This window comes from Octopus bimaculoides, chromosome 14 (genome assembly GCF_046866305.1).
Source record: "Octopus bimaculoides isolate indiv1 chromosome 14, ASM4686630v1, whole genome shotgun sequence".
Lineage (NCBI taxonomy): Eukaryota > Metazoa > Mollusca > Cephalopoda > Octopoda > Octopodidae > Octopus > Octopus bimaculoides.
Window position 1 is genome coordinate 13,025,052 of NC_142941.1, and position 26,488 is coordinate 13,051,539.

The window sequence follows — 26,488 nt, forward strand, 5'->3', positions numbered from 1 at the left end:
TATAAATGTATATATACATACATATCTATAAGTGTGTGTGTGTGTGTGTATTACTGTCTCCTTGCTTTGACATCACATGACAGTTGTAAACGAGTATCACCATCATACAAGAGTTGTGCTTCATTCCAAAACTTCAGATGAAGCATGTCTAGTCGTGGCAAAATATTCCAACTTGCTTGGAAACAAATGAGGGCGGCGAGCTGGAATAAGGCGGCGAGGTGGTATAAGGCGGCGAGCTGGCAGAAACGTTAGCACGCCGGGCGAAATGCTTAGCCGTATTTCGTCTGCCGCTACATTCTGAGTTCAAATTCCGCCGAGGTCGACTTTGCCTTTCATCCTTTCGGGGTCGATAAATCATGTACCAGTTACGCACTGGGGTTGATGTAATCGACTTAATCCGTTTGTCTGTCCTTGTTTGTCCCCTCTATGTTTAGCCCCTTATGGGCAATAAAGAAATAGGAAACAAATGAGGGGTGGTGACAGGAAGGGCATCCAGCTGTAGAAAAACCACCTCAACAAATTCTTTCCGACCCATGTGAGCACAGAAAAGTGGGTGTATAAACAATGACGATATACATATATATATATATACATATAAGAAGATAAAAGAAAACTGAAAAATTACTCACTGTCATTGAAATAGATGATGTTTATAAACATACTCCAGCTTGCCAAACTAGGTTCTGTAAAAATCAAAAGAAGGAAAATTCCTTGACATGTTAACTGCCATATGCCCCACCAGTGGTACATTTTTATAATTTGAGAAAATATTTTATTTTGTGTCTTTGACATGGCTTTGAGGATATTTAAATAATATAAGTGCCAAATATTAAAGTTTAATTATGAAATATAGTAATTACCTCTCCATTTTCTTCTCCTTATTCTTGATATATATATATATATATAAAGAAAGAAAGGCTTCCACACAATTTCTATTGATTAAATTCACTCAAAGGTTATAGATGACTCTTGCCCAAGTGGTGTGTAATGGGACTGAACTCAAACCCATGTGGTTGCAAAGCAAACTTCTTAACCACACAGCCATACCTACATCTAATGTTTAGCCCTAGGTAACCCTAAACTGGCAAACCTATGATCAATGACATTCCAGTTGTGACCACTCTGTCATTATAAGAATATCTAAGACTATATTACCTAACGGAGCCTTTTCTGTATTTAAGACAGTATGTTGTGATTTGAGTGAGACACAGCTGTTGTTTCTAACAGTCAAATGACTTCAGTGATGCTCCCTAATTAAGACAAAATGATCGACTAAGGTAGTGGCTTAATAAAACTTGGCCCATGATTTCACACAATATTACACACTAAACACTAAAAGATAAAAAATATTACAAACAAAATAAAAAAGCCGCCGCCAAAAAGCAATGCTTACCAATGCCACAGTTCTTCATTTCAGTCAGAACATCGTGTGCAATTGTTCGGCATTTGCCAAAGCGAGTCATTCTTGAAAGGCTGTTGAGAACTGCATTGAAAGTCGCTAAGGTTGGTTGTAAATTCAACGATTTCATGTCTTTTAAAAGGTTCTAGAAATTAAGGACAAAATAAAGAATTAATTGATAATGGAAATAATAATAGTAATGATACTTGTTTAGAGGAGGAGGAGGAGGGGGGAGAAAATGAGAAGGAAGGAGAGGAGGAGGGGAGGAGAAGGGTTCAAGGACAAATGGAAGCATGGAAGGAGATTTGACTGCTATCTTTAGCAAATCATGCAACCATGTAACAAGCTCTTTCATTGGCACTCGCAAGCCAAGCTGGTCTTCAGCTCAGTTAAATAGTAGTAATGATGTGATTGGAGCTTTAAATTTCAAATGCACAAATTGAAGGTCGCAGTGGGAGGGGTGATAATGGTGGTGGTGTTGGTAGTTGTGGTGGCAGTAGCAATGATGATGATGTGGTGGTCATATGACAATGATGATGATGATGATAACTAAGAGGAGGGTGGTGGTGGTGACAAAAATGATGATAGTGATGCTAATGAGGAGGGGGATGTTGGTGATGATAGTCATGATGGAGACGATGGTGGTTGTGGTGGCAACAATAAAAATAGCGACGATAATGATGTTTCTGATGGTGGTGGTGGGGTAGTGACAATAACGATGATGATGATGATGACTGACAATAATTGAAACTAACAACAAATAACAAGTGACATAACAACAACAGCAAGCTTCAACCAAGATTATTACTCACAAGAATGAGATTCCATTTCATGGGGTATGTATCACCATAATACACAGCTACATGCAGAAGGCTGTTATAAGCTGATAAACTCACTGCAAAAGAAAAAAGAAAAACAGAAAATGAAAACCAGAAGTCATTTCAAATCCTACTCTGCATTTCACATGGAATTTTCAGTCTTCCAAAGTTGTTTGGTGTCTAAAGTTGACCTTTTGTTTTTGGTTGTAAATTTTGGCCTGCAAAAATTCGACTTGTCTGCCAGGAAACAGTAACAAGGATAAAGACAATGATGAAGATGACAATAAATGATAATAAAGACTCGCAGGACCTGTAAATATTTCATGGAATTAATGGTAAACTTTTGGGGTTATTTTTGAAAACTTTATCCAAAAAACCTGAAAGCATAGCTTATGTTGTGTCTCTATCAAAAGATAGTCAAACATCTGCTAATCATTGAAAAGGGAAGGAAATTGGAACATGATGATATGAAGTAATTGTATGCTGTCAACTTAATGTGACACTCCCCTGAAGGGAATAATATTACTGTTGGTTAGACCTAGGAAGCTGCACCGCTTCCTGCTTGTCTCCCCTTTGTAAACATAAGGACACAGGAAATGTGTCAAGGCTGACAGGAAGCGGTGCAACTTCCTAGGTCTAACCAACAGTAATATTATTCCTTTCAGGGGTCAGTCACATTAAGTCTGCACTTTATATTATATACTTTATGCACAATTTTATAGACTTAATACACAGCACTCTCACTCTTCACCTTACCCTCTTTTTCTCTTGCTCTTTGCCTTTCTCTTCAACTAATTATGTGAAAGTGTTACAGACAGGTTAAGTAATGGAGAAAAAAACTTGGCTCAAAAACAAAAAAAATTACAGGTATCACTCACCACATCACCCTCCTCTCCCCCTATCTCCCCTTCTCCTCCCCCTCCCTGCCCCATCCCTTCCCTTTCAACCAATCACATGAAAGCATTACGGACAGATTAAGTAATGGAGAAACAAGCAGAGTTATTATAAGATGATAACAGCCATAGCAGATGATGATGATAGTGAAGAATAACGATGGAGAAAGTAAAATTTCGTACCTGGTAATTTTTTCTCTTTCATTTCATCATACAGATTAAAAGCTCGTTCCATGTTATAATACTGAAATAAACGACAACAGAAAAAAAATAAATAAATAATACAAATGAAGAAAAAGCCCTAAAAAAAGAGGCAAGCTATATTTCAACAAAAAGGCGCAGGAGTGGCTGTGTGGTAAGTAGCTTGCTTACCAACCACATGGTTCCAGGTTCAGTCCTACTGCGTGGCATCTTGGGCAAGTGTCTTCTACTATAGCATCGGGCCGACCAAAACCTTGTGAGTGGATTTGGTAGACGGAAACTGAAAGAAGCCTGTCGTATATATATGTATATATATATATGTGTGTGTGTGTTTCTGTGTCTGTGTTTGTCTCCCTAGCATTGCTTGACAACCAATGCTGGTGTGCTTACGTCCCCGTAACTTAGCGGTTCGGCAAAAGAGACCGATAGAATAAGTACCAGGCTTCCAAAGAATAAGTCCTGGGGTCGATTTGCTCGACTAAAGGCAGTGCTCCAGCATGGCCACAGTCAAATGACTGAAACAAGTAAAAGAGTAAAAGAGTAAATCAACTGAAATTTTCTATCTGCTCTCTACAGTTCCATCTTTTATTTCTTATTTTCTAATCATGTGTACACAGCATAGATAGCTAAAGGGACAAAGCAATCAACCAAGAGGTTAATAGTTTGTATCCTGTCAGCACCAATGTCTTTGTGCTCATGGCCAAAAACCATAGCTCAAAGATTTTCCAGCTACCACCACTACCACCATTATCCTCATCATTTAATGCCCTTCTTCCATGCCGGCATGTGTTGGGTGGTTCAACAGGATCCAACTAGCCTTAGGGCTGCGTTGGTCTCCAGTGTCTGCTTCCAGATGCCCTTCTTAATACCAATACCAACCACCTCACACAGTGTAGTGGGTGCATTTTTCATGGCACCAGCACTAGTGGGGGTCACCAAGTAACTCTCACTGAGCAGTGACGAGTGACCGAGACTTTTGGCAATATACTGTGCTTGAGAAGACCTATCAAGCCAAGAGAGATCGTAGTTGTGGCCAATGCCAGTGTCGTGCAACTGGCACTCATGCCGGATGCATGTTAAAAGCTTCCTTCAAGCTGTACAGTGGGACCGAACCTGGAACTACGTGATTTCTAAGGGAACTTAGAACCACAAGACTCTTCTTGCACTTTATGCACCCAAAACAATAAATCGAACTCTGAAGAGTATTCTGGGAAAACGGAGAAAATTAACTTTACAATCACCTTTGCAGCACCTTGAATTAAAGAACAATATGCTTCAGGTGTTTTTTCCTTCATGTCATTGAATATCTTTTCTGCCATTCCATCCAGTCTGAAAAATTAATTTAAACATCTAAATTTTTTTTTTGAATTTAAAATAAATTTATAATTAATAAAAACATTTTTTCACTTTAAAAAAAAAAAAGAAAAATTGGTGGGTGGGGGTTAATGCAGAATTTGCACCTCTCCTTGAAAGGTGCATTTTTTGAAAAAAAATTTTGGGGATTCCTACATTTTAGATATTGGAGTTACAAATACGGGGAAAAAAAAACCAAAAAAACACCTTTTCAAATTTCATTTAAGATTGAAAAAAAAAATTTCAAAAGAAAGTTTTAAATTAAAATTTTGGGGTGAGGGGGGAATTAAAAATTTCTAAAATGTGGTTTCTTGCATATTCAGAATCTCTGTCATTGAAAACATAGGAATCCGCTGAAAAAATAGAAAGTTGGAAAGGTCTGTGGGGGGGTCCACTGGTGGTGTGTGTGACAGTTGTAGAATTTAAAATTTGGGGGAAGGGGAGGTTGAGTTGGGGATTTAAAATTTGGCAAAGATGGTTTAAAAAAAAATTATCAAAAATGTTCAAAATTTAAAATAGGGGAGGAGGAACAGGGTGGAGTGAAATTTGAAAAGGTGGGGGGGGGTTGCATCTTCGTAATCTCTGACATATAAAATGTAGAAAATCAAAAAATTTTTTTCGAAAAAATGCATTTTTCAAGGAGATTCTGCTTTAGCCCCAATTTTTGTAATTCCCTTCATCCCAATTTTTTTCCCCCATTAAAAACCGAAAAGTCAGCATCAAATCAGCAACACCAAATGAGACTCTGCCAAAAGTATCTCATACCTTATGATCTATCATGTTGACCAATCTAGCATTGTTACTAACTGAAATGTTGGAGGCACAACGGCCCAGTGGTTAGGGCAGCGGACTCGCGGTCATAGGATCACGGTTTCGATTCCCAGACCGGGCGTTGTGAGTATTTATTGAGCGAAAACACCTAAAGCTCCATGAGGCTCCGGCAGGGGATAACTTTCTCTCACTCTTACTTCCGGTTTCTGTTGTGCCTGTAATTCAAAGGGTCAGCCTTGTCACACTGTGTCACGCTGAATATCCCCAAGAACTACATTAAGGGTACACGTGTCTGTGGAGTGCTCAGCCACTTGCACATTAATTTCACGAGCAGGCTGTTCCGTTGATTGGATCAACTGGAACCCTCGACGTCGTAAGCGACGGAGTGCCAACAACAACTAGTGCTCCACCACCACTTGACAACTGGTATGGGTGTGTTTACATCCCTGTAACCTAGCAGATCGGCAAAAGAGATCGAAAGAATAAGTACCAGGCTTAAAGAAAGACAGGTACCGGAGTCAATTCATTCCACTAAAGATTCTACAAAGCTGTGCCCCAGCACAGCTGCAGTCAAATTACTGAAACAAATAAAAGATAAAACCAGTAATATTAAGAGATCAATATCATCATACTTACTTCCATGTATTCTTGATTGATTTTTGATTCCTGGAGGAATCAAGATCACGCTGATAAAAATATTCTTCAGGAGTCGAGGGCACATCTACATTTTGGCAGTTGTATATACAGAGCAGGTCAAGAAGTTGTTGAAATGCATCTGAAGAGACTGTTGCTCCTGTAAGCAAATATGTTGGAAGAGCTTACAGAGGGTTAGATTTACAAGTGAACTATGAAAGGATATCAAGCATGTCTTCATTTTTCTGTCTTGGAAAGTTGGAAAGCTAAAACTCTGAGACAATGATGTAAAAAGAAAAAAAATTACATCTATCATGATTAAATCTCTGATGATAGTGTGAATAGTATACAAGGCACTGGCTTTCGTGGCTTCTGATCTTAACTGATTGGAAGAGTTATCATGTACATGTTATGTCTTTGTGAAAAAGATGGGCTACAGCAAAATATTCTGCTCAATACTACAAATTTGCCGTGCAGTTGTTTGACCTTAACTAGTTGAGCATGTCCTTTGGAGGCTGACGATATGTACATCTCTGATCACAAGCAGAAGTAGTGTGGAAGCATCATAGTAATGTGTTGAGAGAAATTCTTTAGGGTTTGAATAATTCACCTTTGGAAACATGGGCGTTTTGTTCATCATCGCTAAATAACCCTTATTCAGGGACTTTTTGAGCAGGATGAGCTTCTTGACTTGAAGAAAATTCTAACTGGGCCCCACCAGCAAAGTCATGCGCTGTTTATTTTGATATGAAATCACCATGTCGTGCACATATGGCTGTGATGCGTGTGCCCGGTGTACCCTTCACAGATGGGTAGTCACGATGGGTGTATTGTGCTTCCTATATTTGTACCTCAGTGTCACTTTGATGGCATACACTGCTCTTTCACTCAATAATAATAATAATAATAATAATAATAATAATAATAATAATAATAATAATGGCTTCAAATTTTGGCACAAGGCCAGCAATTTCGGGGAATGGGGGGAGTGCTGGTCAATTACATCTACCCCAGTACTTAACTGATAACTTATTTCATCGACCCTGAAAGAATAAAAGGCAAGGTCAACCTTGGTGGACTATAAACTAAGAACATAAAGATACACAAAATGCTGCACACACACACACACATTTACAATGGGCTTCTTTCAGTTTCCATCTACCAAATTCACTCACAAGATATTTGGTCATTACTGGGTTATAGTAGAAGGCTCTTGCCCAAGGTGCCACACAGTGGGACTGAGCCTAAAACCACATGGCTGGAAAGCAAACTTTTTAAACTACAGAGCCATGTGTATGTCAGCAACGGATGAGTTCAGTGAAAATACTTTGAGGATTTTAGGTACTCAGATAGGTCATTTTATACCAAAGTGGGTCCAGTTCTTCAATAAAGTTCAAATAAAGTACAGAAATCAATAAAATCAACTAAAACTGTCAGATGAGATAGCCTAATATAGCTACAAACTAAAACCAATGAAATAATTCAAGAATTCACATCTACATAAGTGAAATTTAACCCTTTTGTTATCATATTTCTGTTGAAATACACCCTCTTTACTTCAATTAATTTTGAAAATAATGAAGAATTTAGGAAAATATCTTTATCATTCTGTTGTGTCTGGGGAGAGTCATTTTCTTATTGTGCCTTAAAATTTAACACACTCACTGGTAAAATTTCGACTTATTTCTTATTTTCATTTTCCTAAAAATTTTCGTTGCGTCTTGCAACCTTTTCATTATTAAGCTGATTGCTAAAACAACATGAAATTTTAATTTAGAATATATTATATAGAAAGTTTGTATGACAGATGCAAGAGCAGACTTGGTCAGAGTGGTATCAAAAGGGTGAGTAATCCAATTTTCTCACCCATCTGTATTGAGAGAATTATCTACCCTGGACACTTAACTACGACGTCCCACTCCCTTACATAGGAAGCTTCCCTAAAAAACAATTGCTGGTTAGATTTAAAATTCTTTCAGAGATTCAAAGATTACCTTCATCAAGAATTTTGCCGTAGACTGACATGGCACTGGTAACTTTACGTAGCTTCACACATTCCAACAAAGTTGACTCGTTTGCTGGAGCTTTATCGAAACCCTTTTCTACGTGAGGCATGAAGCTCTAAATGAAGAGAAAAGAAAAGTAAATAAACAACAGATGCAGCATTATATTGGATTCAAATGTTGGTGCAAGGCCATCAGTTTTAGGGGGAAGATGGGGCTTAGTCGATTAAATTGACTCCAGTGCTCAACTGGTACTGGTGCTGAAAGGACAAAAGGCAAAATTAACCTCAGTGGAATGGACTGGAAACTGAAACCACAACCTTGTAATCATAAATCTGTTGACCTGACCACAAAATAGGCCACTTGCTTTTACTATCTGATGACTGAAACAAGTAAAAGATATTGGGTGTCTGAACTAAACTGGATGATTTTTTTTTTTATGTTCCCTTTTCTTTTTCTTTTTCAGGAGCAGTTTGATGTATTGGTGAAGTCACTGGTGTTGAAGAGCATAAAGATTAAGGTTGTAGTTAAGAAAAAAATTAGCTGACATGGAGGACTGGAAGCCATCTGAATATTGGAAAAGAGTTTCCTGTATTATTTGATTTGTGTCACATATACAGATGCGCACACATACATATATATATATGTATGTGTGTGTGTATGCATACAAAGGCAAGATGCAAGGATCAAGGAGTAAGAAGTTAGTGAGTTTCAAGCAATCCATTGCAGATGTAAGAAACAACTTTCAGGATCAATCCATTTCCTAATTTTTGTGTGTGTATGTGTATCATCATCATCATCGTTTAACATCTGCTTTCCATGCTAGCATGGGTTGGACGATTTGACTGAGGACTGACAAGCGAGAAGGCTGCATCAGGCTCCAATCTGATTTGGCAGAGTTTCTACAGCTGGATGGCCTTCCTAATGCCAACCACTCCGAGAGTGTAGTGGGTGCTTTTACGTGCCACCAGCACGAAGGCCAGTCAGGCGGTACTGGCAAAAGCCATATATATATATATATATATATATATATATATATATATATATATATATACACACACACACACAGACAATGGGTTTGTTTCAGTTTCCATCAAAATAAGTACTAGGCTTACAATGAATAAGTCCTGGGGTTGATTTGCTCAACTAAAGGCAGCGCTCCACCATGGCCGCAGTCAAATGACTGAAACAAGTAAAAGAATAAAAGAAAAGAAAGAAAAACTAACTGGTACATGAGGAATTGCTGGATTATGACTGAAGTTCTTTGGAAATTTCTGTAACATGTAGTTAGCGGTCTTTCTTCCAGAAGCTTTAGATAATGAATAAATTCTCTGAAAAGTATAGAAAAATATAATTCATTTTGTTGATATCATAAGAATTTAGAAATTTGGGGAATCAAACTTCTCAACCACACAGCCATGTCTGCGCCTTTATTTTGATTAAAATACACTATGTCTGCTTTTTCAGTCAATTTGGGAATTAAGTAAGAATTCAGGTGTAACTTAATCAAATAATTTCGTCATTATTAAGCCGATGTTAGAAAATAAAAGTTTCTGGTAAGCACAAGCCAACAAAAGAACCTCTGTGTCAATGGTTCTCAACCATTTTTTGCTTATGGACTGCTCTGATTCCTATTTTATTCAGGAGGTGGGACCCTCATAGCCATTCCATGTCTAAAAACCCCTATTATGTTTTCATGGTTAAATATTATTAGGAATTGTATAAAAACATATTTAAATATTTTGGGTATCATATAAATATAACCAGTTTATTGCACATAAATTTTAACAACAAAATCTTATATGGACCCCCAAAAGCCATACGGCCTCTGACTAAGAACCACTGCTCTCTCTGGTCATTATCTGCTAGAAATAGCAGCCAAGTTTCCTTCAAACGACACCCTTTTCTTTAAAAAAAAATGGAAGAGCACATATGATAAATTCTGATCATAGATCTGCTAAATCAGATTGCAGATCTGTACAATATGATTAGAATTGAAAATGAGAGGTTTTGTACTGTGAAACAAGAAGCAGCCTCAAGTGGGTTGATATGAAAAGAGTTATTCATTACCATAGCAAATTGATAGATATGTCTTGGCTTGCAATACTAACTTCACTGTCTCTGGTGGGAAAATCTAGCTAGGACTCATGACTCATCTCCTTAAGGCTACAGAAACTGGAGACAAACACTTGACCAGTGGATCACAGTAGTCAGTGAAATAAGAGAGAGAACAAGTTCTGGAAGTGACAGGATATTGGCTGCTGAACAGTTCATATTCAGTCGACAATGCTAAGATATTGTTCTTGGAGGCAACAAAACTCATAAAAGATCAGATCCCAATCTATAAAAAAGATACCATAGACCGGGGGTTTTCAAACTTTTTGACTTCATCATCATCATCGTTTAACGTCCGCTTTCCATGCTAGCATGGGTTGGACGATTTGACTGAGGACTGGTGAAACCGGATGGCAACACCAGGCTCCAGTCTGATTTGGCAGAGTTTCTACAGCTGGATGCCCTTCCTAACGCCAACCACTCAGAGAGTGTAGTGGGTGCTTTTACGTGTCACCCGCACGAAAACGGCCACGCTCGAAATGGTGTCTTTTATGTGCCACCCGCACAAGCCAGTCCAGGGGCACTGGCAACGATCTCGCTCGAAAATCCTACAGGAGCCAGTCAGGCGGTACTGGCAACGGCCACGCTCAAAATGGTGCATCTCATGTGCCACCCGCACAAGAACCAGTCCAGGGGCACTGGCAACGATCTTACTTGGCTTGCCGGGTCTTCTCACGCACAGCCCATTTCCAAAGGTCTCGGTCCGTAGTCATCGCCTCGATGAGGCCCAATGTACGAAGGTCTTGCCTCACCACCTCAGCCCAGGTCTTCCTGGGCCTACCTCTTCCACGGGTTCCCTCAACTGTTAGGGTGTGGCACTTTTTCACGCAGCTATCCTCCTCCATTCTCACCACATGTCCATACCAGCGCAATCGTCTCTCTTGCACGCCACAACTGATGCTTCTAATGTTCAGCTTTTCTCTCAAGATACTTACACTCTGACGGGTATTCACATTGACATTACACATCCAACGGAGCATACTGGCTTCATTCCTTGCGAGCTTACGTATGTCCTCAGCAGTTACAGCCCATGTTTCACTGCCATGTAGCATGGTTGTTCGTACGCATGCGTCATACAGTCTGCCTTTTACTCTGAGTGAGAGTCCCTTTGTCGCCAGCAGGGGTAAGAGCTCTCTAAACTTTGCCCAGGCTATTCTTATTCTAGCAGCTACACTTTCAGCGCACCCACCCCCACTACTAACTTGGTCGCCCAGATAGCGGAAGCTATCGACTACCTCTAGTTTTTCACCCTGGAATGAGATAGAAGTTGTTTCCTGTTTGTTTGCAGTCTTTATTGCACCTGAACATAACTAACTTGCTAGTTAACCTGCCTTTGATGTTGCTGCACCTCTTATGTGTCCATAGCTTGCACCGGGTACATCTTATAGAGTTACTACCTACTCCTTTTCTACATACTGAGCAGGGCCATCTAGTGCGGACCCCTTTATATTTCAGGCTTTACCAGGGACACAAACAACCAAAGTATCAGTGTTACATTACAAACAACTCACTGTTGTTTGCACAATGCAATGCCCTCTTTGCCATCAGCACCAATTCACCTGAAGTACTGAATCTGAAATTTTAGATAGGCCAAAATAAAACCTACAAGCTAATGTTGTATGCAAGCATTGAGATATCTAGTGACTGCCTTAACCCTTTAGCATTCAAATTATTCTGTCAAATATAATGCTTATTCATTCAATTGTTTTGTCTTAATCATGCATCATTTCATAGCTGTGAGATTTTGATGATATGATTGTTTATTTTCCGATTGACATTGTAGGGTAGGTGTAAGAGACCAAATCTGGCTGGTTTGAACACAAAACAGGTACAATATTTTTGCCAGATCATCATCATCATCATTTAACGTCCGCTTTCCATGCTAGCATGGGTTGGACGATTTGACTGAGGACTGGTGAAACCGGATGGCAACACCAGGCTCCAATGTAATTTGGCAGAGTTTCTACAGTTGGATGCCCTTCCTAACGCCAACCACTCAGAGAGTGTAGGCCAGTTTAAATGCAAAAGGGTTAACCCTACAGTTCTGAAAATAAATTCCCAACAGATAAGTTGACAGACAGTGAATAAGAACGATGGAATAAGTCAATATTAACATGAACATCAAGAAAACCCTCTCCTTGGTATCCATCTTGGCTGAGTTTGAAAAAGCTAACACTTACTTTGGCATAGGTACTGGTGGGGATAAGATAAGGATCATCTATATAGCGGTATGCCGGAGCTGTATAATCCTGAAATGGTAAAAACAAAATAGGTTTTCTGAAACTGTTATACATAAAGTAATATTTCTAATACCGACAAAGATCAAACAGGAAACTTAATGCCAAGCTTAATGCCCAGCTCTTCGAAACGCCGGTGTTAAAACGGGGGTAGCTGATGAAGTAGAATGTTCTCTATGTGGCTTGTGTGTTTTCTCGTCTACGTTTTGTTTGCAATGTCCTGTACCCAGATATGCACCTATACATACAGGTGGATGTCGGTATGCACATACCTGTACGTATATATGCATATACTCATTTACTATTTGTTTTTATATATATATATACATACATACATGGAACTGTAACTCATACAGTTGTAATCGCACATCTAACTGTACACACAAAATATGTGTGGAATATATGAATGTGTGTGCGTGTGTACCTTCAAGGCAGTACCCCAGCACTGTCATAGTCCAATGACTGAAAACAAATAAAACACAAAGGATCAAAAAAATCAGCAGTCCAACCCATGCCAGCATGGAACTTGGATGTTAAATTATGATGATGATGGTGATATATATATATATATATATATATATATATATATATATATATATATATATATATATATATATATATATATATAGATATCATTATCATAATCATTATTTAACATCCGTTTTCCCTGCCAGCTTGACAGAAAGCTGCACCAGGTTGCATAGTCTGTTTGGCTCAGTTTCTACAGCGAATGCTCTTCCCAACACCAACCACTTTATAATATATTCTTCAGCTGTTTCAAAGCTTATTCCCATTGTTTGAATTGCTGTTTGGGAGAGAAGGAGAATCAAAACTCGATAAAGTAACTCTGTACACTTGAATACACTCGAGAAACATTCACTGTAATGACAAGTGGGACTGCAGTATTTATTGACAGGAGATAGATGGTTCAGAGACTCTGAAGACAGTATCCAGTAAGACAATCAAATCTAAGCCACATATTTATACTCTTGAAAAACAAACACTCACCTTTCCAACTGTTTGTGACAAGGCTTCCAGAATATCAGTGGGACCTCTGATTTTAAAAAGAGAAGAAAATAAATATGTATAACTAAAATGAGAAAACAGCACAACAATAGATAAAGTGAATATGGGATAGCTATGTATATTCTTCATAGCAAAATGCCTATCTCCACTGCTCAAAGACTCCCCTACATAGTCAAGGGTTTTTTTTTCCCTTTCCATCCATTTTCCCATTAGTTCTTTCTTGTCTTGCAAGTCACTTGACAAACCCACTAGCACCAGTATCATGGGAAAAGCACATAGTATACACTCTAAAGTGGTTTACATGAGGAAGGGCATCCAGCCATAGGGACCATGCCAAAGCTGACATTGCAACTTAATGTGGTCCTGTGACTCACCAGATCCTGCCAAACCATCCAATCCATGCCAGCATAGAAAAACAGATGCTAAATGATGATGATGATGGTGGTGATATCTGCTAAGCAACGTAATAAATAAAAGCATAGTAATTATATAAATAAAGTGGTCAAAATAAGAGTGGCAAATCTTGTGTGCAAATCTTTTTCTTGCACAGTGGTTGTGCACTGTGACCCAAAACTATGTGTCTAAGTGTAAGTTGACACCATCGTCATTGTCATCATCCTCGTCCACCTCAATATCATCGTTTCAACGTCCACTTTTCCATGCCTGCATGGCTCCTATGGGGTTTTCTGAGGCAGATTTTCTAGTCGGATGCCCTTCCTGTCACTAACCCTCACCCATTTCCAAGTAAAGAAATATTTCCCTAAAGCCAGTATGCTGGAAAATGAATGACACAGTTTGTCTGGTAGTAACAATTATTTACTATTTTCGTTCGGTGGCAAGAGAAGGAGACACAAGCACATACACGCACACATACATAGGATGGACTTAAGTTTCTGCTGACCAAATTTACTCAAAAGGCTTTTGTTGACTTGAGGCCATAGTAGAAGACACTTGCCCAAAGTGCCACACAGTGGGATTGAACCTGAAACTACATGGTTGGGAACCAAACTTCTTAACCACACAGCCACAACTGCACCTATCAGAAATTATAAAATATGTTAGTGTTTTTTTTTTTGGTCCTTTTTTCTTTTCTCCTTTTTTTTTTTTTTGCTTTTAACTTTAAAAAGTTTCAAGCGAAAAACTGGGTTCCCTGTGTAAAAGGAAAGGAACATATGTATGTACATATGTAGTCCCCTCAGCAGGGTGGTTGGTGTCAGGAAAGGCATCCAACTATAAAAACTATACCAAAACAGACACAGAAGTCTGGTGGAGTCGGTAAACTGGCTAGCTCCTTATCAAACTGTCCAACCCATGCACGCATAGAAAGCGGACGTTAAACGATGGTGATGATGATAATGTCTATGTGTGTGCGTTATGGTTATCCTTCAACTGGCGTTGCTTTGGGTTCAATTCATTCGACTAGACACGTCAAGGGGGTGCTCCAGCATGGCCACAGTCCAGTGACCAAGACAAGTAAAACATAAATAGATAAAAACACTTACCTTTTTATTCGCTTGGGTATCACAATTTTCTGGACATCACCTAAAGGAATATAGAATATCAAAAGAAATTAAAAACACAAATAATTTGTTGAAGAGTCGTTCAAGATAATTACTGGAAGAATTAATTTAAATTATTAATATCTATTATAAGTAAGGCAACGAACTGGCAAAATCATTCACATGCCGGGCAAGATGCTTAACGGCAATTCGGCTGTCTCCACATTCTGAGTTCAAATTCTACTGAGGTCAACTTTGCCTTTCAACCATTCAGAGGTCGATAAAATAAGTACTAGCTGAGCACTGGGGTCAATGTAATTGATTTATCCCTACCCCCGAAATTGCTGGCCTTGTGCCAAAATTTGAAACGAATATATATTATAAGCAACAATATGAGGATTGACTGCTTCTGGTGTGGCATGAACCCTGTTTCTCTTGAATCCACTCACAAGGCTTTAGTCAGCCCAAGGCTATAGAAGACATTTGCCCAAGGGACTGAACCTGGAATCATGTGGTTGAAAAGCAAGCTTCTTATCACACAGCCATACCTGTACATATATATATATATATATATATATATATATATATATATATATGTATGTATACTCTTTTACTTGTTTCAGTCATTTGACTGCGGCCATGCTGGATCACAGCCTTTAGTCGAGCAAATCGACCCCAGGACTTATTCTTTGTAAGCCTAGTACTTATTCTATTGTTCTCTTTTGCCGAACCGCTAAGTTACGGGGACGTAAACACACCAGCATCGGTTGTCAAGCGATGTTGGGGGGGGGGGGGACAAACACAGACACACAAACATATGCATATATACATATATATACGACGGGCTTCTTTCAGTTTCCATCTACCAAATCCACTCACAAGGCTTTGGTCGGCCAAAGGCTATAGTAGAAGACACTTGCCCAAGGTGCCACGCAGTGGGACTGAACCCGGAACCATGTGGTTGATAAGCGAACTAGTTACCACACAGCCACTCCTACGTATATGCATGTACGTGTATGTATATATATGTATATATGTATACACACACACACAGATAGATACATAGATACAAATACACACACATGCACAATAGGCTTGTGTACAGTTACCATACACCAAATTTCATTCACAGGCACACTGATCAGCCTGAAGCTATAGTAGTTTACACTTGTCCAAGGTGCCATACAGTGAACTGAACCTTAAACACTGCAGTATTAATGTGAACTTTGGCCAGAGACAAATAAAGAAAATGATTCAGACCATTACAGCCTATCCTATCCGTGCAAGCACGTAATGCAATCACAGAGGATAATGATATACACTGTTTAGCCCTAGTTCAGCCCTGGTCAAAGATGTTTTGGTCAGGCTCTTCCTGTCTTTTTTGTATATTATTGATAAAATTGTGATTTGAACAAGATTTGGTTGTTATATCTAGCAGGTTAAGTGTATTAGTGATTATCAATTACTTACGTGACTTCTCCTTTGTTTGTGTTACCACCTGACAGCTGGAGATAACCATGACCGTTTGTTTTAGATGACAGCATGCTGCAAGTTTACTCAAAGATCTGTAAAACAGAGAAAATTAAAAGTTATGCTATTTTAACAATTACAAGGGGCATTTAGGCACCAACATTTAATTACAGCTTTTTTAGCACCTCTACGGCAAATATCCATTTGTATAAAATATGTCTTGTATCATCCTCCTCCTCATCATCATCATTTAACGTCTGCTTTCCATGCTGGCATGGGTTGGATGGTTTGATATGGAGCTGGCTAGCAGGGAGCTGTCCAGACACCAGTTGTCTGTTGAGGCATGGTTTCAATGGCAAGATGCCCTTCCAAAAGCCAACCAGTTAACAGAGTGTGTTGGGTGTTTATGTGCCACCAGCACAGGTGCATTAATGCAGCACCAGCCCAGGTGTTTTTTTAAGTAGCACCAGTACCTGAAAGAACAAGCCTATATGTGTGGAAGACAGCTATTATACTTAGCTTGATGTATCTTATCAAGTACAGAAAATCGCCACATCTCCCAGTCTCTTGTTATTTCCTCAGTGAGGCCCCGCATCCAAAGATCTTTTCTCACCACTTTGTTCCACATCTTCCTGGGTCTACTCCTTCCACAGGTACCCTCCATAATTAGAACTCAGCACTTCTTTATGCAGCTGTCCTCATCATCATCATCGTTTAACGTCCGCTTTCCATGCTAGCATGGGTTGGACGATTTGACTGAGGACTGGCGAACCAGATGGCTGCACCAGGCTCCAATCTGACCTGGCAGAGTTTCTACGGCTGGATGCCCTTCCTAACGCCAACCACTCCGAGAGTGTAGTGGGTGCTTTTACGTGCCACCGGCACGAAGGCCAGTCAGGCGGTACTGGCAACGGCCACGCTCAAATCATGTATTTTACGTGCCACCTGCACAGGAGCCAGTCCAGCGGCACTGGCAACGATCTTGCTCGAATGACTTTTCACGTGCCACAGGCACAAGTGCCAGCGACTTGACGCTGCGGCACAAATGCCAGGAAAGCGACGTTGGTAACGATCACGCTCGAACATAGATGCCATCACGATTTCGCTTTCGCTTGCCCCAACAGGTCCCTCATCTGATATATAATTCCTACCAGCAATACACAGGAATATCATTGAGGGTCATTGAAGCAAGCTTCTTACCACACAGCCACTCCTGCGCCAAGTGTTCTTTCTATCCTGTACCAGTTTTTATTAACAGTTCCTGCGCTCCTCAACACGGTCAGTGCAAAGAATATAGTGTTGATTTTCTCGTTGGAATAAACCCAGAAGTTCAAAACAAATAAGTAATGGTCCGATTCAGTTTCTGTGCATGCGATTATATCTTTAGAAAATTCAGTATAATTTAGGACATGTTTAGGGGTTTAGCTAATGCTAAGAATTAGTGGGGCTAATGCAGTTTCAAAAAAATGCATTTTTCAAGGAGAGGTGTGAAACTGCATTATCTCCGATGAAAGGGCGATGAAAGTATATAAGTATTATAGTCGTTTCCTATTTTACTAACAGATCGATACAATTCGGAAGTGAAACAGAAACAGCGAAATACACTTCACAGTTCGTTTACATACTACAGCGTGCTTAGTTTGTGCGTAATAAAATAGGAAACAACCAAATTGTTTTACAGGGTAAACAAGTATGAAATAGAAGCTGTGGCAATGCTGTCTCTCTCAGCTGTGCGCTTGTGCGCACACGTTTTACAACTAACACATAAATGAAAAAACGAGTACATACAACCTTTTCAGGATGAAATCCGATTTTTTTTTTGTATAAATTGTTCTTCATATGAATGCACACATAATTTGTAAATATAAACACCAAATTTGCACAGAAGCAAATTTTTTGTGCACACTGACAGCAAACAAATTAAAGGGAACGTTGGTAGAGATGAAGCGCTTCGTATAATACAAATCAATCGAGATGAAAGAGATGAGATTTAACAGAAGTATAAACTTGATAGAAAATGAATAATGAACAAAATGAAATCAGAGAAAAAAAGAAAGAACGTACTTGAGACTTAGTATTGTAGACGACATTGCTAGGACACCAAGTTCGCCATGCAGGGGTCAAATCTGTTAAACACGTGACTACAACATCCGGTTTGCGAAACCGGGTTGTCGGAAAGTTAATGGGTCCAAGTCGTTGAGGAAACAGATACAAGTTTACATCTTGTACTAATTATTGACTTGATCATAAATAAATAAAGTTAAAAAGAAATATGGAACACTCTGCTTTTAGGAACCTTAGCTGAACCGGTGTCATTGGTAATTCTTTTCCTGTAAACATCGCTGAATGTTACCGGTGCTAATATATGTCAAATGTAATTGATGAAGGATTTTTGTTGTTGTTGTTGGCACTCCGTCGCTTACGACGTCGAGGGTTCCAGCTGATCCGATCAACGGAACAGCCTGCTCGTGAAATTAACGTGCAAGTGGCTGAGCACTCCACAGACACGTGTACTCTTAACGCAGTTCTCGGGGATATTCAGTGTGACAAGGCTGACCCTTTGAATTACAGGCACAACAGAAACAAGAAGTAAGAGTGAGAGAAAGTTGTGGTGAAAGAGTACAGCAGGGTTCGCCACCATCCCCTGCCGGAGCGTCGTGGAGCTTTTAGGTGTTTTCACTCAATAAACACTCACAACGCCCGGTCTGGGAATCGAAACCGCGAGTCCGCTGCCCTGACCACTGGGCCATTGCACCTCCACGATGAAAGATTTAATAATAAATTATTACGCAACGCTACAAATTTACCAGGTATAAGTGTAGTGGTTCGAAATAATTATCTGCAATGCACAACTGCTGCTTGTTTTATCCACTTTGCAGGGTGAAGAGCACAGTCGACCGTGACAGGATTTGAACTAAGAACGACGAAACTAAACACTGTAAGGCAATTTATCTGAAAATTTACCATTTTTTTCTACCTCAGAATAAGAGTAATAATTGTTATTATTTCTAATGTATGGACAAGATCACACATTTTCTTTCTCTTTTCTATTTCCCGACAATATCCTTGAATGATTCCATCAGTTATCGACAGTACTTGATTGACCTAGTAATAAGAGAGAACATATGATGCAATGGACCTCGCATTGTCAGAGGCCTCGCGCTAAATACCTTTGAGGACTAAATATTAAATATTTAGTACTAAATTGCCTTCAGCTTTCGTGAACGATTGTGTTTAAAGTTGATCTATATTACTCGGAATACTTCTGAGATCTTATATATTTTGTATTAAATATACTTTAAATATTTGCAAGCTATCAGTCCAGTGATTCTGTACTTACTCAATTAGGCATACATACACAATTGTGCTGCATCCCGATTTTTACTCATTACTTTCAGAAAAATGATTATCTTTAAATGAAATTTTCTGCAAACACCCTTTAGATGGTGCGAATTATGATTATATTGGGAATTTATTGTTTTCGGAGGAGTTTCAGATAGTTCACTTGATTCGACTTTGTTTCCTCATAACTTACAGATAACATGGGTATTTTTTAAAGAAACTCTCTACAAATACCTTTCAGGTAGTAAAGATTGCGATTTTATCGGGATTTCATGTGGAAACAAAAAGCAGTGAGCGCGCACACATACATACTGATATATCATGAGTGAGTCGGTGGGGGGGGGGGGCACATTTGTGTAGGTGTGCTTCATTACTAGACTACCTTCAGATTTTATGAACCGTTTGATGTTTAAATGATTGCTTGATCATTTCGAGAGCTAATTCTTCTCAATCACTGGTTTTCAACTAGGGTTCATGTGACCCTCAGGCTCCATATGACCCTAGTGGGTCCATTGACCCTTTTGGGTCCTTATAAGATTTTGTTGTTAAAGTTTATGTCCAATAAATTGGTCTTACTTCTACAAAACACAAAATATTTCAGCAATATCTTTATACAATACCGGATAATATTTAATTATGAAAATATAAAAGGATTTTTTAAACATCAAATGGCTATGCGGGGGGGGGGGGGTCCATCTCAGTGAAATAGGGATTAAAGGGGTCCATGGACAAATAATAGTTAAGAATCACTATTGTAAATTAAAGAAATTACCATAATCAAAATGAATGACAACATTAAATGGTCAGACTTCATTTAGGTTGGATGGGTAAAGGGTAAAGACACCCCTCCCTCGGTTATAAATGTCCATGGGATTGCACCTAGGAAGATTCCCTCCAAGACACAAGTCTGGGCAAGGTTGTTTATGGAAGACCAGCAGTCGCCCATGCGTACCAGCCTCCCCTCTCCACACCACCGATGTTATCCAAGGGAAAGGCAAAGGCCGATACAGCTTGGCACCAATGACATCGCAACTCATTTCTACAGCTGAGTGAACTGAAGCAACGTGAAATAAAGTGTCCTACTCAAGAATGCAACACACAGCCCAGTCCGAGAATCAAACTCACTGCCTCATGAGTGTAAGCCCAACGCTCTAACCACTGAACCATTTATCATACAATAATTGGGTTGCATTATTACTTTTTCTCAAAGTTGGTGAGCTGGCAGAGTCGTTGTGCATTGGACAAAACACCTAGAGGTATTTCGAGTGACTCATTCTGAGTTCAAATTCCACTGAGGTTAACTTAGCATTTCATCCTTTCAGAATCAATATAATAAATACCGATTGAGCGAGTTTGTTGCCAGTACCGCTGGACTGGCCCGTGTGCAGGTGGCACGTAAAATACACCATTTCGAACGTGGCCGTTGCCAGTACCTCCTGACTGGCCTTCGTGCCGGTGGCACGTAAAAGCACCCACTACACTCTTGGAGTGGTTGGCATTAGGAAGGGCATCCAGCTGTAGAAACTCTGCCAAATCAGATTGGAGCCTGGTGCAGCCTTCTGGTTTCACCAATCCTCAGTCAAATCGTTCAACCCATGCTAGCATGGAAAGCGAATGTTAAACGATGATGATGATGAGCTCTACAATCAATGAATTTGAATTCCTCCTTCCTTCAAAATTACCAGCCATATGCCAAGATGTGAAGCCATTTAAGACAGCAAGCTGGCAGAATTGTTTGCCCACAGAACAAAATGCTTAGTGGCATTTCGTGTTTTTAATTCTGGTCTCAAATTCCATCAAGGTTGATGAAAATAAGTACCAGTTGCACACTTATATAAGAATTATATTTCTTTTAAAGATTGGTTGCTTGTCTTGTATCTGAGAATTCAACAGAGAATATAAAGCATGAGGAGTTGTCTCAGTTTGTTACATGTTTTTTTAATTGCCTAATTCTCATTCCCACTGCCTCTTTTCTTCTCTCTTTCTCTCTTCTGATGAAGAACTAAAGTCCAAAACGTTAAGGCACTGTCTCTTACTATGAAAGCATTAATGGAAATACCCTATTTGTCAAACTCTGTCTTTTCTTTGTTGTCCTTTTTTTTTTCTTATTGTTCATTGAATTTATACTATATTTAAGAAAGCAAAGCAGTGAGACTGTCTAAGGCTATAATCTCCAATGTTTTTGACTGAGTTTGTAGTGAACTGGATGTCAAATAAAAAACATTACTCACATACTACAAATGGAAAGTTAAAATTTACTAGTGCACCTCACATGGAGAATTTAAAAATTAAAAACTGTTTCAGAGTTGAAAATTTCTAAAAATATATATATAAATTCAAATTACGACAAACGTAAATAAACAAACGAAGCTTGCTTTTAGAAGCATTGAAATGTCTTTTTGGAAAGTTAAAGAAGTGATTTTTTTTTAATTCTCAGTCAAAGCATTGTGACATGTAATCACGGGGATATGAGTTCGAGTCCACAGCTAGCCACCTACACTTTTCTCTGCAAAATAAGGGTAGTTTATCCTGTTCAGGCTATATTATTAGCATTATTCTGCGATATATATATAAAGACTATTGCTTACTTGATTTTTTTCATACTACTTTTGTATAACAAAATTATGAATAGCATAGTCACTTATGTATCATATTTAATGTATGTACATAAGGGACAGGCAAATTACTGCAGTATTTGTTCAGAGATAACATTTCTTATGGACACAATGTGTTTAAAAACACAATATGTACCAGAGGGAGGTGAAAAATCATCTCAGCAGCAACTCGCTAGAATACCAGATGTATTATGACCTTGTTGGGCCTTGTCAGTGATGTGTACTCACAGTCAGCTACATGTGTTGATGATATCTGTCACCTTTAATACATATGAAACAGGTAATAAAACATTTACTAGTTGACAAATAGCCACCAATCTAAATGACAATCCATACTTCCCATTCACATGGTTCTAAGTTCAATCCCACTGTGTAGCACCTTGGGAAAGTGTCTTCCACTATAGCCCTGTGGCTAGAGTTGGTAGATGGAAACTGAAAGAAGCCCATAATGTATGTGTGTGAGTTTGTCTTTGTGTATGTGTTGTTGTTGTGGTTTGTTTACATCCCTTATAACATAGCGGTTTGGCAAATGAGACTGACAGAATAAGTACCAAACTTTAAAAAAATAGAGCACTGAGGATCAATATGCTTGACTAAACCCTTCAACATGGTGGCCCAGCATGGCCGCAGTTCAATGACTAAAATAAGTAATAAAAGATAAAAGATACAATTGAAACAGGACTATATTAAAATAGCCATCTACGTATCATACTTAATGTATATATATTGTTGATAGGTAAGTTCAAGATACTGAAGCATTAATATGAATTTTCTAAAGCTTTAAATTATATTTTTTTCCAAACTGCAATGCATCAGTGTGCTACTGGGTACTATTTCAGGACCATTTGTCCAGGAAAGCAATAAAATAACATCCATGAAATTGCAACCATTGTGTTAAAGTATCCAAATTTTGCCCTGTTGGAAGATGTAAAATGAGCATTACCAGTTGAACAGTTGACTATAGAAGTGGTTGTGTTTCCTAATATGATCTATTTTTAGCTAGGTAAACTAGACCAGCAAATGTTAAATCATTTTGTCAGAGATTAACTGAAAATACTGGGGAAAAGGTTTAAAAGAGATTAACAAGAAAAAACTGAAATGAAGAAACTGAAGCAAAGTGCTTACAGTAATATATTGTCATTTGAGAAAACAGTTTAGTTTCAGAGGTATTTGGCTGGTTTTATTTTGTTAATTACGAGAGTCACTACTGCCCGTGTTATTTCTGAGTCTGTATGTCTTCCAAAAGTAGTTTATACTCTGTGTTCCATTGCTGGTGTGGCATTGTGTCTCTGGTAAAGTGACTTAGTATTTTATAGCCTTGTCTATATAGCTTTAAATAAATTATCTAAGAAATTATGTAAGTCACTGCTATAGGCAACAGATGCACTGGCAATGCTTAGTTACTTTCTTGCAAAGGTTAAAAGCTTGTAACCGTCTGCTCTAACACTATAAAAGCTAGGGTAAGCACCTTCAGGTCTTGCATACTATACAACAGTGGTTCTTAACCAGGGTCTATCCATATGATCCTTGGGAAGGGGGCCATATAAAATTTTATTATTAAAGTTCACCTGCAATAAATTGGTTATATTCCTACAATACACAAAATATTTTTATTTCTTTTATCTTTTTTATTTATTTCAGTCATTAGACTGCGGCCATGGTGTGGCATTGCCTTGTATTTTTACAGGAGTGGCTGTGTGGTAAGTAGCTTGCTTACCAACCACATGGTCATGGGTTCAGTCCCACTGCATGGCACCTTGGGCAAGTGTCTTCTACTATAGCCTCAGGCCGACCAAAGCCTTGTGAGTGGATTTGGTAGACGGAAACTGGAAGAAGCCCATCGTATATATGTATATATATCTATATATATATATATATATATATATATATATATATATATATGTGTGTGTGTGTGTGTGTGTATATATGTTTGTCCCCCCAACATCGCTTGACAACCAATGCTGGTGTGTTTACATCCCCGTAACTTAGCGGTTCGGCAAAAGAGACCGATAGAATAAGTACCAGACTTACAAAGAATAAGTCCTGGGGTCGATTTGCTCGACTAAAGGCGGTGCTCCAGCATGGTCGCAGTCAAATGACTGAAACAAGTAAAAGAGTAAATGACACGACCCCAGTGCTTATTTACTTTTTAAAGCCTGATTCTTATTCTATCAGTCTCTTTGCCGAACTGCTAAGCTATGGGGTCATAAACACCAACACTGGCTATCAAGCAGTGGTGGGAGACAGACACAGACACAAAGACACACATAGAGATATCATATGTATACATACAACAGGCTTCTTTCAGTTTCCATCTACCAAATCCACTCACAAGGCTTTGACCTGCCCGAGGCTATAGCAGAAGACATTTGCCCAAGGTGCCAAGCAGTGGGACTGAACCCAGAACTATGTGGTGGGGAAACAAACTTCTTATCACACAGCCATGTATACAATTCTTAATAATATGTAATTATAAAAATATAATAGGATTTTCTTAAACATTGAATGGCTATGAGGGTACATCTGAGTAAAATAAGAATCAAAGGATTGAGAAACACTGCAATATAGGATATTTTTCAGATTTTAACCCTTTCACATTCAGATTAGTCTGTCAAATGTGATGCTTATTCATTCACATTGTTTTGAATTAATCATGCAGTATCTCGCAGTTTCAAGATAATGCGTGGAGGCGCAATGGCCCAGTGGTTAGGGCAGCGGACTTGCGGTCATAGGATCGCGATTTTGATTCCCAGGCCGGGCGTTGTGAGTGTTTATTGAGCGAAAGCACCTAAAAGCTCCACGACGCTCCGGCAGGGCATGGTGGCGAACCCTGCTGTACTCTTCCACCACAACTTTCTCTCACTCTTACTTCCTGTTTCTGCTGTGCCTGTAATTCAAAGGGTCAGCCTTGTCACACTGTGTCACGCTGAATATCCACGAGAACTACGTTAAGGGTACACGTGTCTGTGGAGTGCTCAGCCACTTGCACGTTAATTTCACGAGCAGGCTGTTCCGTTGATCGGATCAACTGGAACCCTCGACGTCGTAAGTGATGGAGTGCCAACAACAACAACAAGATAATGCATGAATAATGGGTGAAAAGGATAGATGGAACATTTGAGAAAGTATTTAGTAGAACAGGCATAACTGTGTGGTAAGAAGATTGCTTCCCAACCACATGGTTCTGGGCTCGGTCCCACTAGGTGACACTTTGAGCAAGTGTCTTCTATTACAGTCTCAAGCCGACCCAAATCTTGTGAGTGAATTTGGTAGATGGAAACTGAAATAAGCCTGTAATGTGTGTGTGTGTGTCTGTGCCGTTATGTCTGTGTTTGTCCACCACCACCACTCAACAACTGGGGATGATTTGTTCAGCTAGAATTCCTCAAGGGTGTGCCCCCCCCCCCCCCCGCACAGCTGCAATATAATGACTGGAACAAGTAAAAGATAAAAGACAAAAGAAGGAAAAAAAAATCTGATGTCTCTTTTTTCCCAATGTTGGAGACAATGGCTATTGTCATAGTACACTTACATACAGAGATGATGTCCTTGAGAGCCAATACCTTTTTCTTTCTTTTTCTCCCCCCCCCCCCATAATCCACCAAAACACTCCTCAATTTAACAGTACTCCAACTGCTGATTACAGTGGGGAAGCATTCTATTCAGTGATATTCTTCAAATAACTTTGTGAATTAGTTGCAACATGTGGTAGAGATAATAGGATATTACTCACAGACTTTTTGGCTAATTGCCCAAAACCCTTTTATTTCAGCCAACTGCAGTTCACTAAAGCTATAGCTGTGAAAATTATCTTTAGAAAAAAAAAAATCATACAATTTATCTAATTTTTATCTATATGACTTATGAACAAGCATTAACTGAACTACTCCACATGCTACAATTATTAATGGGCTTTAGGTATTTTCAAAATTTTCAGACAAAGTTGAGCTATTTTTTTATTTTTAAATTTTCTCTCTGCTAGTTCTCCACATCTAATGGATGCATAAACAAAACACATACAGTAAGTATGTGACTTTGATAATGTTTACATTATTTGAACTACTGATAATTCAAAATTGAATTTTGTTTTAACTGTGTGGTAATGTTGCACAT

At 39.0% G+C, this 26,488-nt stretch overlaps 1 protein-coding gene across 3 annotated transcripts in view; it reads right to left on the reverse strand.

The window, feature by feature from the left end:
• The window catches only part of LOC106868930 (small ribosomal subunit protein mS39), a 36,448-nt gene extending 17,887 nt beyond the window's left edge, over positions 1–18,561 (reverse strand). For 2 of the 3 annotated variants that reach the window (XM_089362335.1, XM_089362334.1), the window contains exons 1-13: positions 18,483–18,561; positions 16,419–16,513; positions 14,952–14,991; positions 13,432–13,477; positions 12,367–12,435; positions 9,298–9,402; positions 8,063–8,189; positions 6,072–6,228; positions 4,553–4,640; positions 3,294–3,354; positions 2,212–2,294; positions 1,394–1,544; positions 630–683 (exon numbers count right to left, since the gene is read on the reverse strand). In XM_089362335.1, the coding sequence (XP_089218461.1) occupies positions 630–683; positions 1,394–1,544; positions 2,212–2,294; positions 3,294–3,354; positions 4,553–4,640; positions 6,072–6,228; positions 8,063–8,189; positions 9,298–9,402; positions 12,367–12,435; positions 13,432–13,477; positions 14,952–14,991; positions 16,419–16,513; positions 18,483–18,508 (1,102 nt within the window). In that variant the 5' untranslated portion in view covers positions 18,509–18,561. The remainder of the gene's footprint in view (positions 1–629; positions 684–1,393; positions 1,545–2,211; positions 2,295–3,293; positions 3,355–4,552; positions 4,641–6,071; positions 6,229–8,062; positions 8,190–9,297; positions 9,403–12,366; positions 12,436–13,431; positions 13,478–14,951; positions 14,992–16,418; positions 16,514–18,482) is intronic. The other variant, XM_089362336.1, reaches the window with a different exon arrangement.
• Between the last annotated feature and the right edge of the window lie 7,927 nt (positions 18,562–26,488).